Consider the following 17,972-nt stretch of genomic DNA (forward strand, 5'->3'; position numbering starts at 1 on the left):
CAAAAATGAACTTTCCCATTGTTGTAATTTCAGTAAGATACGAAATGTATTACATAAAGTTTTACTGATTTTGATTTCCTATGTTCTTCAGAGAACATAACAAAAACCACTATTGGTCTTCTTTGTTGTATCTCATATTTTGAAATTTTACCTTAAAGAACAAATAAGCAATGGTTCTTCATCTTTCTGCACTAGGTGACTGCTACAGTGCTTACAGTGCATATGGTTGTGAAGACATTAGCTGTTTTCTTACGGCTGACGTTAGCTGGTGATCATGTAGGATGTTCTTCCAGTACAATCTGCAGATGAGACTGACTGTTTTTAAGAATTTACTCTGTGTTCTTAATGTCTTAGGCACATACGTGTATTTTATGCAGGTTATAATACCTTTCTAATTTTACTCCCATGATAAATATGAATGACTATGATATGATAAATGTGAATGACTATGTATCTCAGGACATAATGAAAGATGATTTTATTTCCTGTATAATTTCTGCTTACAGTGGGGAGGATAAAAACCCTACTTTAAGTCTGGGGAGTGGAAACCAACATACAATAAAAATTAGCCCGCATGTTTTTAACTCCTTTTTTAAAAAAAAATTTATTTAATTTTACTAAGTTGTAAAGACCTTACAAAAATTATGCTTTGAATTTTTTCTTACCATTATTTTAGATTAATACTTAAAACTTTATACTAAACTGAGAGAAATGGGTACTTTTTCCCCAAATCCAGCAATGACATAGCATTTTCATAAGTACCTTTCTAGTGTGGCAAATATTAATCCTTGAGGACACATGAGTCTGAATTTGGCTGAGAGCCACCAGGCACGCGATGTACATTCGGGAGACAAAAAGAGGAGGGAAAATAATTGTGAGTGGTTCACAAGCAGTTGGTCCCCAGTGATACCACCATTTCCTTAAAGGTCTAAGCTGCATGTGCAGCTGTTTCTGAGAAAAAAGAAATGATACCTTGAGCAGTGCCTTCCAGCTCACCCTCTACCACATCTGAGGCTTCAAGTCCACCATCAGCCTTGTGCTGCCAAACTGCAGTTGGTCATATGTCACAGCTCTAATTAGTATAAAAAAAAGTACTTCTGGCCCTCTAAAACAAACATGTCCAAATACCATTCTAAGGCTGCTTCTGTTCTGCAGCTGTAGGCATGCTTTTCTAGCCTAATGTTGTAAAAGCATTACAATTTTCATGTCAAAGTTTTAAGACTGTCTTTTCACTGTCACTGAGAAGTATGTAAATTTGGAGTCTTGGAGGCAAAAAAGATCAGTAATTTTTGTAGAAATATGAAATTCACTTCTGTTTATTTCTGGCTTTGTTTATGGTTGTAGGATAAAGTAACCTTTTTTCTTGGAGTAGATGAGCACATATGTAAGGAAAAGGCTGAAATCTAATCCAAATGAAATCTTGCCATCTCAAGGAAGATCTAATAAAAGACAGTAACAGGATTTTGGGTTCAGGTTGCAGTTCCAAGTGGAATGATAAGTCACATTTAAGTGGTTTATCAAAATGATTGAATATATTTGATAAACTTATATTAATGTACCATAGTTTTGTCTTTCTCTTGGAGTACTAATGATCTACAATGAAAGTATTTCAAATATTGTTGCAAGAGTTTATGAATTTGTAAATAACTACATGAAATAGATTATAAACTGGCAGTTTGTAGTTGACACAATAGAACCACTTGAAATTTATTTAAATATTTAAAATGATTTTGCTAAAATTGGCTCCTGGTAATAAGAATAATCTAGCTAGCAGACTAGGTAGCAGGCTATCAGCCAGAACTGGTCAGTTACCTATGCCATGTGTTGATCAATGGTTAACTGATAAGCTTCAAATTGAAAGGCAAAAAGAAATTACTTTAGGATATTTTGTGCAACAAGGTAGCTAATATTACTTCCGATTTTTGGAGGAGGGAAAGTGATTAAGATATACTAAATGGAAATCCATACAAAACCAGTCAAATTGTTAAAATATTCAAATATGCCTTACTGTAACAAGAAAGCACTGTAATGTACTGAAATCAGCAATAGAACAGCTGTGTTTTAAAGGACAGTACTTTGAATGTCACTTGACAATTTGCTTTCAATTAGAAGTAATTTACAGGAAGATGCCCACAAGCTAATCTTTACAGGATAATTAAGTTCCATTTTCTTTACTTTTAATTAAAAAGCAGAAAAGATTTAGCTGATCCATAAAAAATGTTCTGTTTAAACATTCATCAGACTTCACACTCTTTTTTTTTTTTGTTATTTGTTGTAGCAGATGTTATCAAAACTGCAGTCTGCTCTGTTTTAAACCAAGTATATTTGGGAAGTGAAACTTGAGTTGCAATAGGCATGTACAGCTGAGGTATGATCATTTAGCTTCTCTATATTTGAATAGCTCTAAAATGATATCCATACTCTGGGCTTTAATCTTGCTCCTTCCACTGCTTGCTGTTGTGAAAGAAAGCGAAGCAGATGAACATCTCTGTGGGTGCTAATAGTATTTTCCTCTTGCTTTTCTTGTTCATTTCCTAATGCCATTAAAACCTGAAGTCTGAATGTAATGATGAAACCAAGTATCTTTGCTGTTAAATTTGCATGTTAGCGAAGTTGCCTGCATGCCTTTAGAATTGATGAAAAGAAGATAAAATAAATTCCTTTGCTGATTTCACATTGAATGAAAAAAAAATTAACTGTATGTATGAATGTCTAAACATTCAAATTCTTATACTGAAATGAGTTAGTGCTAAGTTTCTAAGGAGGGAAGATTATCTGTTCCTCCCAGATATTTCATCATTATCTTTGCAGATTTTAAGAAGTGAAAAGAAATTTAATTCTGATTTTAAATTTGTCCTTTTAAAGCAGATTCCTACAGTGGAAAAAATTATGTAATGAGAACTTATTTAATCTTAAATTGATAGCAGTCTGTGTTCTGTGAAAACTTTTTACATATAAAACTGAAGTGTGAGAGCTAATTATTTGTTAGTTTATACTGGCATAGGCCCAGTTACTTCAGTGAACATGTGACATTATGTAACACGGCCATGGTGTTAACAGAAATACCTGAATGCTTGTATTTGGTCTGAGCTATACTCTTTGTGAATGTCTGGCTGAGAACTGACCAAGTTAGTGGTTATTTTCCATGGTCACTTTTGAACTGAGAATAAAACCATAGAATTGTAAAATGTTTTATGTTGAAAGGGAACTTCAAAGATCTTGTAGTTCGATCTTCTGTTCAAACCAGAACCTGTTTAGGTCAGGTTCTGAGGCAAGTTTTTAAATACATCCAAGGATGGAGATTCTACAACCTCTTTTAGCAACCAGTTCTACAGCTTGACTGCTATCAACTCTTTTTCCCTAATATTTAATCAACATTTCCTTTGCTGGGTCTTGTGTCCATTGCCTCATCCTGTCTTTGTGCATCTCTGTACCATCCCATTAGAGATTTGAAGACAGCAGGAAGACCTAAACTTCCTCAAACTGGACGTCCCAGCTCTCTTGACCTTTCCTTCCTGTAGCCCCTTAGCAGTCCTGTCATCCTCTGCCAGACTCACTCCAGAAGGGTCTATGTCTGTCGTTTATTAGAGAGCCCCAGAATGGACATAGTACTTAAGATCTGGTCTTATTATTACTGTATACAGAACAGCCACTTCAGTCTGAGCCTGCTGTGTAGACTCTTGCTTATGTCCAAGGGTAAGAGTGGCATTCGTTGCTCCAAGTGCATACTGCTGATTCATGCTCACCTTGTTCACCAGGATTGCCAGGTCCTTTTCAGTAAAGCTGTTCCCAGTACACTGGTCCCCAGCCTATACTGGTGTATGAGATTAATCCGTCCCAAGTGCAGAATTTAGGGTTTGCCTTTATTGAACTTTCATGTTTCTTACAGTCCGTTTCTCCAGGTCCTTGTCCTCCAGTGTTTCTTAGCAGCTCCTACGAATTTGATGCCGTTTCAAACTTGCTGAGGGACACACTGTCTTGTTTTGAAAATAAAGGTATTATATATTTTTTTCTGTGAGGGAATACTAGAATTACAATATCCAAATCAATGAATTGTTCTGAGTTGCAGTTACTGCACTAAAAGTTTCTAGACATCTCAGGTTCTATCTAGATTTGCTCTCAAGTTAGCAGAAGATCAGCAAGGGCCTTCTAAGTGCTTACAGAACCTTTCAAAGTGACCTTGGTGTGTTTAAAAATATGACAGACAGTTTTTGATGAAGTGAAGAGCAGTTAACATTGTAAAGAACCAACTTCCTATAAATCATCCTCAAGTTGAGCTTTTTCAGAATTTAACATTCAGAGCTGTCTTGCTTGGAGCAACTCCTTTACCTTTTCAAGGTGTGCTAGTGCATAGTTCTCTGTTTGTATCTAGATGCATTTTTAGGAAACATTTAATATAAGCTCCCCAAATGACTTCAGACTTCTTTCAGTTTTAACAAGTTTTTACAATTGCAACTTTTAATTTCCCTCTACAAAATTCTTTGCAGCATCATTAAGAGGGAGAAGGAAGTGAGAAAGTAATTTGGTTTTGCAATTTGGATGTTTGGGTTTTTTTGAAAATATCTTAACCATGTTTGCTTTCATTAAAAGGCATGTGGAAAAATGAGGATACACTTACGAGTCACATTTAAAAAGGGCTGGAGGACTGTATGGAAATACAGTCAAGTATGTACTCATTTGCAGAACAGTCACTTCATATGCAGTTAAATAGATGATTTACAGTCACAGTGTAAGAGACTTTAGTTACCTAATTGTTGGCATCGAACATAAGCTAATTATTTCAGTTCCTGTATGAGAAGAGAAATAAAATTTTGGAGGGTCATTCCCTCCGGAGAGCTACTGAGAAAGACAGTGATGACCTCTTTCTTTTGGCTGTCTGTTCTTATGGCTGTTCACATATGGCGCAGATGTTTGTGTGGCCATGGAGTGAACTGGGGGAAGGAACTTCCAAGTGAAAATCAGCTTCTTTCCCCACCCCCATGGTTCAAATTCAAATCAGTTTCTTTATCTAGTTCACCTGTTGGCCACATAAATACTTGTGCTAATCCTACAAGGAAGGCAGTGTGGCTGTAAGAGCAAGTGGAATGGCAGGGTAGCCCCTTTCAGAAATTCAGCCTGTTGGTGTTAGCATAAGGAGATAGTAACACTGCACTGCTAGAGAGCTGTTTTAGGATGGAATCACTCTGTGATGCTCAAAAAATATGCTCTGCTTTGTTTAAAGTAGTAGCTAGTGAGACATAATTAGTGTATGGATGTATTGATTGCTCGTTGCTTTATACTAATATTGCAAAAGGCAGAATACTGTCTATCTTGAATGAGAGTTTTGTATGAGACACAGCTGCAACATTTTTCCTTATATGCTTTAGAGCTTCTTTACTTATGTAAGTAAACTTTCTGTGTATAATTTTTTAAAAGATATTATGATTATTTTTTTTTTTATCTCATGAGTAGTGAATACAGACTTTTACTCTGTAAAAAGTGGAAAAAGCTATGTTCTTTAAATGTTTGCCTTAGAAAGATGTAACTAGATAGAGCTGAGCTGTTAGGTCTTTATGTTAGCAGTTGGTTTTGATTGTAAAAACTAATAAATACAATAAAGATGCTTTACTGTGTTTGACTGTATAGAAAATTTGGTTATGTTAGTATAGCAATGTAGTAATGTATTCATGCTACATTTGATTACTTTTTGTTAACTGGATAATCATTGAAGCTTAACACTGTAGGGGATTCAGTCATAGTCTCGAGATAGGAGTCTTGATGAATAATTTGAGATATATTCTGATCCTTTAATACCATGAATGTAATTTGGGTTGAAGTGTTCCCAGGCACTTCATTAGTGAGGTTCATATGTTTTGCTTTGATGGACAGGGAAAACATGGTAATTTGTCAAACTATAAACAGTAAAATGTGTTTCTGCTTTGAATTCAGAAAGTTGAAGATATTCTATTTTATATTCTTAATTTTCACTAAAAGAGATTAAAATTTCATTGATGTGCCACTGAAATGTCATTTCAAGATGATGTTTTAGCATTGTGACTGTATCATAGTTGCCTGAATTTCCATGTGCAGCAACTTTCCCATTTAGAAAATATTTTGCTTATGCTTCAGTGATTTTCACTTAGTCTTGTAAATCAAAAAATACTGTCAAATCAAGAAACAAAATAATACTTTAATTCTTCTTTCATATAAATGTCAACTTCTCGAGTTAAATGCAATATTTCATGTTTCTGCTGCTTTTATTCACACTATCTATGTTAGATCAGAAGTTTTAGGGTGTCTCTCCTGTGTTTCATTACGAGGATCACTAGTGTTGTGATATAACTAAAATAACTCCTATGGAAAAACAATGCTGAAGAAAAAAATAATGAAATTAATACTAAAAAAATGTAAAGTCATGGTACTGATTTTTTGGAAGCATGACTTGCTTACTTTGGGAGGACAAGGTGGTAATGGAGTTCAGACAAGCAGTAATTACCTAGGGCAATAAATAGGACAATTTAATAAATTATTTATAGCAAGGAGGAGTAAGATGCATAACAAATAATTACGGGATTTTTGTACTTAAATTGTGAGCAGAAAGCCAAAGTGTAGGCAGGGGAAGGTGTCTGAGAGCAAATGTATGTGATTTTATATTAGCTATAATGTATTAAACAATATAATAACTTATATTATTTGCTAGTTAAAATATTAAGCCCGTGTGTTTGAGAATATTACAGTATCCTAAAAATTGTATTTCACAAAGCCAATGCAGTTAATCTGAAACATTGAGAAATATGCAGATTTGACATGTAGTAGACATTTAGTGAGTCTGTGGGAACCAGAAGGCTGAGGAGGGACAGGGAGGATTTTTACAGTATAGTTACCTCTTTTATGTAATACTGAGCCATTTTACCTCACACTTGCTTTGCTTTAGGAATTTTTATGAATGCACAAAAGTAGTCAGAATTACTTTGTATATGTATGAAGAATGGGGAATGACATGAGAAAAGGGAAAAAAGGAAGCTCTCTGGGGAAGTGAAGTCATCTGTGTGTAACTTACGTAAATCATCATGTAATTGAAAGACAAGACGATTGTTTGGGGAATTTGGAGTTCATTTTCACCTGGTCTACAAATTGTTACCATTGCTTTCCTAATTTTATTATTCAGTTGCAGCTAAAAATGCAACTCAGAATAATTTATTTATTGCTGTATTTACTGCAGTATTTATACACAATGGAGGGAAGAGATGGTCCCACAGAATGTGGTGTATATCTGGACGTGCTGTGGTCACTTTCTTAAGATCTCTTACAGTGGATCAGGAATATCTAACCTCTCCTTCTGAATGAGTGTCAGTTGGATACCTACTACTAAGACCTGTCCTGTACACCCAAGTTACTGAAGTATTGTGGGGGGATAGGTCATCTTACCTAGTGTTAACCATCTAAAAGGTAAGCAACAAGCTAGCTGTCTAAGCTTTCTGGTCCAAATTACTAATCCTTGATTTCCCCTTTGTAGGTATCTTTTTTTTTTTTTTGGTTGGTTGGTTGGTTTTTTTTTGTTGGTTTTTTTTTTTTTACCCTTTTAGGGGAGAATTCTGTGATGTCTGCAACATCACAGCAACCACCACAGTGATAGATAAAGCTGCATACTGTATAGTGCAGAATGTGCCAGTTATCCCATAAGAATTTACAGACTGATTTTGCTTAGCTAAGTGCACAGATGGTTAATTAGGTAAGTGATGAACAGGCAAGCAGGGCATTATATTTTCTTAGGTGTCTACTTGTTACACAATATCTGTTATACTTAAAATCTCTCCTCCTGAAAGGTAGAATTCCACAGACCTTTTCTCCCAGGAAAGTTTGAACTACTAGATGATAAAGATTCCTCTGTACTAAATCCTGCGTCCTTTGCATTGGTACATCTCATCAGCTGTGTGTAATTGGTTTAAAGACCAGGTACTTGGCTTTGGTCTTGAAGTGCAGTAGCATTGACTGGCTTGTGACCATACTGCTTAGCAAGTTTTGTCTTAAGGAGAGCTAGATGGAGTGATTGAAAGAGAAAGTCAGATTCAAGTTCAACAATGTTAGTGACCATAGATCCAGTCTTCCTGGATGACTTCCTGACTACTCTATATTTACTAGAATAGTTGTAGTTTGATGTTCCATTTTCACTGATAGCTGAAGATCTAAGCTGATTCTCAACAGTAAACCTATACCTACTAACCAGATCATGAGCGTACTTGCTTTCTTCTGGCAACAGTCAAGCTTGACTACAGAAGCTTTCACATGAGATCATCTCTGCTGATTCTCAACTGTAGCTTGCCCCTTTCTTTAAAATATTTGGACCTGAAGCAAAAATGTTAATTTACATATGGGAAGCCTATCAGTCTGCAGATTACTGCAAATTCTGTGCTAATGAAAATGGCACATCCTCTGTGAAAAGAGAACAGGGATTGTGACCAAATACAGTTGTAAACTGAGCCAGTTTGTTAGGGTAGGCAAACAGTAACTCCAGTGGCATGATCAGAGTCCTCAATAAATAGTTTAGATTCATAAAACCGTAGAATTATAGAATAGTTTGGGTTGGAAGGAACCTTCAGTGGTCATCTAGTCTAACATCCCTACAATGAGCAAGGACATGAACTAGATCAGGTTGCCCAGAACCACATACAGCCTGACCTTGAATGTCTCCAGGGATGGTGCATTCACCAGTTCTCCAGGCAACCTGTGCCAGTGTTTTACTACCCTTGTTGCTTAAAGTTTTGTCTCACGTCCAGCCTGAGTCTCCCCTCCTGTAGTTTACAAGTATTATCCCTCATTCTGTTGCAACAGGCCCTCCTAAAAAGTCTCTCCCTCTCTTTAGCTGCATGCTAAAGTTTCCAGACAAGCAATCAAGTCTTTTTCATTGTGTGTCTATTTGTTGCATTCAAAATTGAGGCATATCATTTAAATATTTACTTTAAAGACAGAAAAATTAAGCTTTTTAAAATTTTTTTATTTATTTTTAAATGCATACCCTATATTTTGGTACCTGGTAATAAAACAGAATTTTGTCCTGCAGAGGACAAAATAATTGTTAAATATCAGATAAAGTGAATATGAGTTTTTAGAAGTACTCAGATGTAGTCAAAATTAGTAAAAGGAACCATAATTGTAAACTGGGCAATTTTTTTTGCCTCAGTTTGTATCTAGTGAGCTATTGAAGTCAGTTACTGTGGGTTTGGATGGGTATATCCGATGGCAGAATCTGATCAAAGTGCTATTACTTGTACTCAATTAATCGCACTCTTGATTAACTGCATCTGAAGAAATGAAGGCTAGATTCAAAATCACTCCTGATATGGCTGTGGTTTGATTCTAGTCTTACCTAGATACGTATTTATAATTAGCAGACACTCTGCATTTATCATGTGTTGTAGTAAGGTTTTATTATACTTGCCTTTCTAGAGGTAAAATTAAAGCTTTTTTTTTTTTTTTTTTTTTTTCTCAAAGCAAATCTTCATGAAAAGGCCCAAAGGTTGGAATTAGGAGCAGTTACAGCTTCTGTTCCTGACTTAATTGTAACCTAGTTGATTAGCAAGTACTTCGTAACAGGCAAAAAATTTCCATAGGTTGATGTTGCAGGGCTTTACCTATCAAACACAAATGACCTGGAGGGCTAGTACCTGACTGCTCCCTCTGACAGAATTTGTAGACAGGCTTTATTGCCTATTAGGACTCTTCACTTCCAGAGCTTAACAAGCAGCTGTAGGCCTAATCGTGAAGCTGAGTAGAGACAAGGGACACACATTTGTAGTCTGCGGCAGTGGCTCCTGTCCTTTTACGAGCAGAGGCCAAAATGCAGTTTATACATTGTTTTTGAAAACTTTGTCCAGCTCTCATGGTGTTTGCTCAGTTTCTGACTTTCATGAATGAATTAGAATTTTCTCTAGGATATTCAAAGACTGTTCTGTTTTGTCAGAAGAGATAATGAAGAGCTTTAATATTAATGGTGAGACAATGACTCTGACAAACTTGCTTTCATACTTTGCTGAAGACAAATGATAAAATGATTGTATCTGCAAATTGAGTAGACTCTAATGAACGAAATATTGAACAGGTGAAGCTTGCTGATTCCACGACTCTTGAGCAATCAGGCAGACATATGTGAGGCATTATCATGTGATCTTACTCTTGGTTTGTATTTTTATTAGTTGATATCTTTCATGATGGACAAATTAGTTTAATCATACTTCACACACAAAACTTGCTAAGAATGTCTGAAATAATTGAAAATACTGCATCTGCTTCAGTTATCATTAGGTCTAGTTGTAATAAATCATAGATTGATAGAATCATTTAGATCAGAAAAGAACTTTATGATCATTGCATCCTACTTTTAACCCAGCACTGCCAAGTCCACCACTAAACCACGTCCCTAAGTGCCACATCTACATGTCTTCTGAATACCTCCAAAGATGGTGACTCCACTACTTTCCTGGGCAGCCAGTTCCAATGCTTGACGACTCTTTTAGTGAAGAATGAGTATTTGCAGGTTAAGTCAGTTGTGTGATCCAGCACACATTTTGAAACTTCAGGAAATACCACTCAACCGTAAATACACTGTACCTCCTGTTTCTCAGATTGGTAAATGAACATATACTTGGAAAATATCAATTTTTTTTACTTCATTGTAATTTATAGGTTTCAGTGTACCCGGTTGCTATTATGTGATATTTTCTAGCTCAGAGTGGAAAGTAATAATAGGTCTTTGCATTTTTATAACATGTTATCCAGTGTCAAAGTACTTAAAAGCATCAATTGATCAAAGCTTGCTGTGTGGCTGTGGAATTGGTAAGGACTCTGTTTCTGAAGTGAAGCCATCACTTAGCAAAAGAGCTGTTTACAGAAGGGTTGCAAGCAGAGATACCGCTCCAGATGTGTTCCTTCTATGAAGCTTTCTCCATTTCAATATGTTTTGTGCCTGCCAAGTTTCTTACAGATTGGCACCTCATTCTTTTTCTTTTTATCTTTTTTAAAAATAATTTTCAGTACTTACAGTGTAGTACACGTATTATCAGTAGAGGGTTCCTTTAGCAGCTGAACACTGTAGATGCCAAGTACAGGTGTCAGAGTTTTGAAAATGTAGGTATCTGCCTTAGCAGGTTACTGAGTGCCTGTCTTAAATATTTTAGCCACCTTCCTTCCTCAAGTCTTCAGAGGGACTTGTTGTGTTCCTCCAGAGGGTGATTCGTTGCTTTCACACTGAGGTTGGAGAAAGGTGGGGTACCTGGTTAATAGCACAAAACCACTTCTGAGCTCCATGGTGGTGTCATGAGGCATGAGACAGGTGCTTTAGACTAGGTCCTTCACTCCTTAGAGGACCAGGCTGAATTTTCTCCTGAGCTTGGTGACTTAGCTGAGTATATCTGCCCTCTCTCAACTGACGGCTGTAACCAAGAGGCAAGAACAGTTTTTGCTAGATGTCTTTGTGTCCCCATATACTTAGAATCTTGGCTAAAATTTGGTCACCTGAGAAGCCGGAATAATTTCGCTTTTGATAACAAAACATAGCTCATTTGGTACATTCTTGAAATGCAGATCAATGAAACTGTTTTACATTTAGTAGATTTTCTGCTATTCTAGAGAGGCAACTGTGTTGTACTGGGTTTTACACTGCATGCTTTGTTTATCTGCCTTCAGTAAATGATTTCCCTGGGCAATACCTTATCCTTCCATCATTTCTAGTATCTTAGTAGCATACGTGCTACCCACTGGAGCACACTCAGTAGTAATGTCTTCATGATGCTTTCTAATTTCTTGTCATCGAATTGTACATCCATCTTGTGCTTAAAGATAAACAGATAGAATTGCTGTAATCCAAAGAGCATAGCTACAGCTTGTTTTGTGTGAGAGTAGCTCTAAGAACACTGCCTTTCTGTGTCTCTCAAGACCTTATTATTAAATCTGATGAGCTTTGGAGCAGTTGTACTTATTAACTATAGCAAGAATTCTGCTTTAGCTGTGTAAAGTCAGTAAGTTACAGCTGATTTTTCAAAACTGTAGCAATCTGCATTCCTCTGTTCAGGTCTAGTGAGCTTCTTGTAGGGAACACGTACTGTTTAAAGGAAGGTGAATTGTAACCAAAGTATTTCAACAAACAAGTAATTCCATGATTTAGAAATCCAGTCTTGGTGTCCTGGCTCCTAAGTCCTGCCCTAAAACACATTGCAATAGATGGTAAGTAAAAGATATTGCAGGATTTGCTGCTGATGTCAGTGAGAACTTGTTTCCTGTCTTTTCATTTTCTTTAAACTTCTGAAAAAATGTTATTTGAGCAAAAGCAGAAAATAGGGTCCTCCAGTATTCCTTTGTAAGCAGCTTTGTACCCTACAGTTATTACAGTTCAATAGCTCATACAGAGTGTATTTTGCAGAATCACAGAATCATTTATTATAACCAAATCTATTTAACAACTAGAATTGTTTTTTTTTAATTATATATGTAATGTTTGTATGTGACAAAACAGGTATAAATAACTGAATCACTGCAGCTGCAAAGCACCCTGTAGTAGCACAGGTAAAGGAAAATGTTAAATGTGAACCCCGTGTGTCACTGGTTACTTCTGCAATGCATGTTAGATTCCCAGAAGTGAGGCCTATGCTTTGAAACAGAGCCTTGAAGGATAGAAGCTTGGCTCAACGTTTAGATTCAAAGTTAGATGAATGTCTGTATTCTGTATCCAAGCTTCAGTCTTGAATTACAAGCCGCAGCTGTTTGGCTGAAAAGGTAACAAAACGTGTGTTAGACAGTCTTATACTGACCAGCACTCTCCTATAGGTAGAATATTGCATGCATTTTTCTAAAGGGTGAACAGCCTGCTGTGCTTTAAACTGTAATAACTGGTTGAAGATTTATGTTGTAGCAAATAAAATAAGCCAAAATCAGCTCCAATGGTGGTAATGATATGCCGGTGTATATAAAAAGTATACATGTGGAAACGTAAATAATAATCCCCATATTTTTGTGGGTAAGCACTAACTGCAAATGTGTTGAAGTGATTTCTAACATCTGGACTCAGATCCTGAGGAAGTTCTAACTTTCATGCCTAAGAATATCTTTTCATAATTATTTCATTGCTCCTGTAGGTGATGGGTTAAAGATTAGAGTTTTCTGTGGAAAGCCCCGTTGGGAAAGTCCGATTATAAGACGAGACTGTGAGAATTGCACTTTTTATTAGGAGTTGGGAGAGATGAATACTTGAACTGTAGTTTTAACAGAAATTTGGGACTGGTTGGATCTTTTAAGTTTACTTAAAATTATTAATTATAGTAAAGCACAAATGAATGCAGTGCCTGGGTCTTTGTGATCAAGTTTATATTTGATGGAGCAGGTATTACTATACCGATCTTAAAAAAAAATACCCCTCAAGACTACAAATAGCAGTATACGGAAAGTCATATTTCCTTGTAACAGGAAACGCCATAGAAGCAAGATCTTTAATTTACAGTCTTCTTTCTTGGCTGAATTAAACTTCCTATGTAGGGTTGTTATTCCCTGGCATGTTGGTTGTAAACAGAAATGTTTGGGGACATTGAATGTATATACTTCAACAGAATGGACATGGGTGTTTTGCATTTGTTTTTAGGAGTCTGTCCTCTTCAGCAGCAGTTGTGGTAGGGCTGAATGAAATTTGGGCTGCTAGAAGCTACCAGCTGATACTAGGGACTTCCCCATTTAGATTCTGAAATAGCTGATTGGGAAAACAGAGGATGTATTTAGTAAGGTAAATAATTCAAAGCAATGGTTTCTTTGGCAAAAGGTGACTTACTAGATATTTCAAGAGCAGTGCAACGTGTATGCTGAAGTGTGTATGTCCTCTCTTTGAAATTGCCTCAGGTCCCCTCAAAATGCAGGTAAGACACGTGACAGTGTTATAGTTTGCCCTTAGCTGCCACAACTTCCCTTTCTTGTCTTCTTGTTCTTGTTGACCAGTGAAATCACATCGGATACAGGAATGTTCACGATAAAATTCTAAAACCTCTGCATTAGGTGATTGCATGTTTCAGAGGTCAGAAGGCGGCTTAACAAAGTAAATCATGTTACAGTAATTTACAGACTTTACTGTCTTGGACAGACAAGAAATAAATATGTTTTATTGTTTTCAGTTAGGGAGCTATTTTTTTATACTAAAGTTTAATTTTCAGGTGACATTTTTAGTCTGCATTGGCCTAATTTTACCGGATAGATTTCATAATGTTGGAAGTTTTTTGCGCTGTGAAATATCAAATTAAGATCAGTTGTCACTAGATCTATCTTCTAATACTTTATGCACTTCCAGTGACGCAGGGCAGATGAGCCAGCAAAGGATAGGGCTATAGGTTTGGCTAAAGATACATTGGCTTGTTTCCATTGAGAGAATGTTACATAGTGCAGTGCCCAAATGTTGCTTGCAAGGTAACTACATAAGGTTCAGTTTATCCACCTTTGAAGATGCCAGGACTTGAACCATTTCCGAAGGTTGTGGTGGGTTTTTAGTTTGTTTTTTTAACCCTGTGGTCCCCCCAAATCCCAATCTGACTCAGAACAGTAAGCAGTTAAACTTAGTGGCTAGAACCCACGCTTCCTCTGTTGTCAGTGACGAGCATGCCCCTTTCACCTTTGAGATGAATTAGAGGTGTGAGTGCTGTGATTTGTACTTTATGGTTTATTTCCATATTTCCAGAGCTTTTTAAGTGATTTCCAATTTATAAGGAGGATTTATGAGCCTTAAAATGTATAAAACTTCTGGTTCTTAAGATCAGTTTAGGCTCTTCTCTTGAGTAACGCTGTTACAATGAAATAAAAAATCAGGCCACAAAAGTCATTATGACATAAAGCAAAATTGATTTATGGCATAGTTAATATTTTACATTTTATTCACCTTTTTTTCCCCTTTTTTAAGAGGAAGAAAGGTTCCTTAGAGAATCAGTGCAAAATGAAAAAACCTAACGAAACCTCAACCAACCAACCAACAAAAAACCAACACACCCCCTCCTCCCCCTCCCCCAAGCAAACAAAAATCAAAGGAAATGAGGGAAAGAAAATTTGGATATCTTCTGCTGAAGGAGAGAAGCCCTATCCACATGCCACAAGGCATTCTCATATAGTTCTCTGTGGATATTCAACAAGGATTATTTTACTTCAGAGACCTAAAGTAAAGGTCTGTTTCTCTTTGCTGTTGTAGAGGCACTATCCTCATCATATACATATTTGTCATTGTTAAACTTGGAAGAAACACCAGTATGCAGTAATTTACGTTTGGACTTCTGGTCTATGATTCTGGTGGCAGCCAACTTCAGTCAGCAACTGGGGAGTCTTACTGTCTGTCTTCAAACTAAAACCTTAACACACAAGAAGCTGATCTGTGCTTACATATTCAAAAAGTGACCACCCAAGTGTATGTTATTTCTGTTTATTTAGTCCCATGACTTGTATCTTAAGCCAAGCTTTTATTACATGAAGTTGATGAAGGTTTTATATCCTTTACAAGATTATTATTGCATCTGGAGTTAGCAGGTTAATTAGTAGGCACATCGATAAGCCTGCAGTTTTCTTTTAAAAAGACATTTAGACTGATAGCAAATCTTCCCCATGGATGATTTTGCGGCGAATATGGACTGTTGATCCTACTTTGAGTATATCAGAGTATATTTTCAGTTTCCATGCATTTTTAATAGCCATGTTTAACACTCATCATCTCAAGAAGTGCAAAATAGTCTCTTACAGCCTTTTTCAAAGGAGAATGAATCTTGATCAGATAAATGCCAGATATTTTTATTGTTCCAGTGATGATTTTCACTCGAAGTAAGATATGAATGAAAATATGTATCTGCTATACTCACTAGTTTTCATATTTCTCCTAGCTGTAATTTTTTAATTTTTTTTTTTTTTTGAAGGAAAGGGTTTGTAGACTTGGTGTAGAAATGATTTAGAATGCTGTTATTAGCACGATCAATTAGTAGACCTTTTTCAAAATTAGTTTTGCATTAAATTGCATTGAAAACCATCAAATCTTTGTGGAAAGCTTTCCTCCTCTCCTTCCCCACTCCCCTTGCTCCCATTCCCTCAAATCCCACTTCCTGGCAACCCCAGGAGTTAGTCTTTTGTAAAGATTTTAAAGAAAATGCAGTTTTTAAGAGCATGGAAGTAGTTTTCTTTAGGTTAAGTCTTATGTGAGAACATAGTAGCACTTAGCTATGCAGTTCTTGGCTCTGAGGCTTAAACCAAATGTGGTATCTTTATATTTGTATTTTATGATGGAAGGCTCTGCCCCAGAAAGTCTGAGATTTGAAAAATATTTGGTTGTAGGTACAAAGGCTTAGGAATGTCACGATGGACGCCTGCAAAGTGCTTGAGGAAGCCAGCACCGTGAGAGAGTATGGTGGCGGAGAAAAAGGCATTCTTATTTTTTTGAAGACTGATCCAAATTTCTGTTTACAGCCTCTCCCTCCCTGTTGCTTTCTTTTCGAAGTTACAAAAAGAGAAAACAACCAAATGGGTTCCTTCATCTGGTATTACCTGTTTTGGTGAAGGCACATATATATGTTGGTTTTACAGTGTACTACTCCCTGAAATTTGATATTGCTTGCCAGAGAAAACTGGAAGGACATCTGAAGGCATTAACTGGCAACAGAATAACCCTTAAGGATGTTTCAAGCCTGGATATTAATTATGAGGAAAAAAGTCCCATTCTGAGTGTTTCTTTTGCTGAGACATCAAGAAAACTAAAACGTGTACATAAAAAAAATAAAATAAATCCAACAGCCTTGTGTAGGGGCATGGTAATAATAGTTTCTCCAGTAGTACTGGCATACTTGTCTAATAGTGTCGATAGTCATTATATATGAATCCACTGTAAAATGCTTAAAATTAAAGCTTATTGAACCTTTGTATTTGGTGGCATTTGGGTGGCAATGATGTCAGAGAAAATTTCATATTGCAGGCTATAGTGTTTTACACTTCTGTTTTTAGTAGCAGTGCCCCTTCTATAAAGATGTCCATCTTGAAAAATGCAGTTATTTTCAGGACAATTTCTGTTGCCATGTGGCATGACAGTGTTCTACGGCCTGTGACAAGCAGTGCAGTGAGCTGGTTTTAATGTTTCCTTTGTATTATTAACCATGGTTGACCATAATAATCTATAGTGCTAATGTATTTTATACTTTGATTTCAAACTGGTTCTCTTCTTCTAAAAACAGTCTTGAAATTGACAGTGTGTAATAGTACCACTTACTTGAGTTGGTTGTCTGTGTGCCTGTAACGGATAACATCGTATTTAACCTGTAATTTAGTCTTGAATACTTACTCTACTCCAAGTGTCATGGGTTCCTTCTCTTTCTCCAGAGCTCTCCGTGGTGTGACAATCTTATGTCATGTTTACTATTTTCTGCCTTTTTGATCAGTATGAAACAGAATCTGTATGCAGAATTTTTATTCACCTTCTACTCACCATAGTATCAGAAGATGTAATAAATGAAAAAAAGGGTTCTCAAAGGATCAAGCAGTGAGCTATCTGAGTAACTGTTAGATAATTTAAATGGTCATGACAAAAAGCTGTTAGTATTTGAAGGACTGAACATCTAAAACGAAGGTAGTGTCTTTAGAGCAGCTATAATGAAAAGGAATGGATTAAATCTGAAACTTTTGTTGAACATTAGGCAAGATGCTATAGTGACTTCTTTTCCATTAAGGAATAATTGTTTTAAGGAAGTTGTGTAAAAGCAGAGTCTTGATCTTTAAAACTGATATGAGCAAAGTATAACAATATCAGAGAATCAGTTCTGTGTTTCCAGGTCTTACTGCCATGGTGTAATTGGCCTTCTACAGGCTGAGTTCAGTGATACTGAATTCAGTTAACTAAGCATTATTCTTTTATAAATACCATGTGCCACATTAAACAAAATAATGCAGTGGGTCTTGTGTGATTACTAAACATACTGGACTTCTAAGTGTAGCACTTTAAAAGTTGAGCA

The 17,972-nt window shown here is 36.3% G+C and overlaps 1 protein-coding gene across 3 annotated transcripts in view; it reads left to right on the forward strand.

Annotated features, from left to right (window-relative positions):
- Positions 1 to 17,972, forward strand: part of ZFPM2 (zinc finger protein, FOG family member 2) — a 303,211-nt gene that overhangs the window by 28,385 nt on the left and 256,854 nt on the right. Inside the window, exon 1 of one of the 3 annotated variants that reach the window (XM_061373385.1) lies at positions 5,105 to 5,381. The exons of the other annotated variants lie outside the window; for them this stretch is intronic. Within the exon in view, the coding sequence (XP_061229369.1) occupies positions 5,315 to 5,381 (67 nt within the window). The 5' untranslated portion in view covers positions 5,105 to 5,314. Of the gene's footprint in view, positions 1 to 5,104; positions 5,382 to 17,972 lie in introns of those variants that run through there. 3 annotated transcript variants of the gene reach the window in all.

Source organism: Neopsephotus bourkii, unplaced genomic scaffold (genome assembly GCF_033783945.1).
Source record: "Neopsephotus bourkii isolate Nb327-2 ecotype Australia unplaced genomic scaffold, CSIRO-AGI_Nbou_v1 NB_1630, whole genome shotgun sequence".
Taxonomy (NCBI): domain Eukaryota; kingdom Metazoa; phylum Chordata; class Aves; order Psittaciformes; family Psittacidae; genus Neopsephotus; species Neopsephotus bourkii.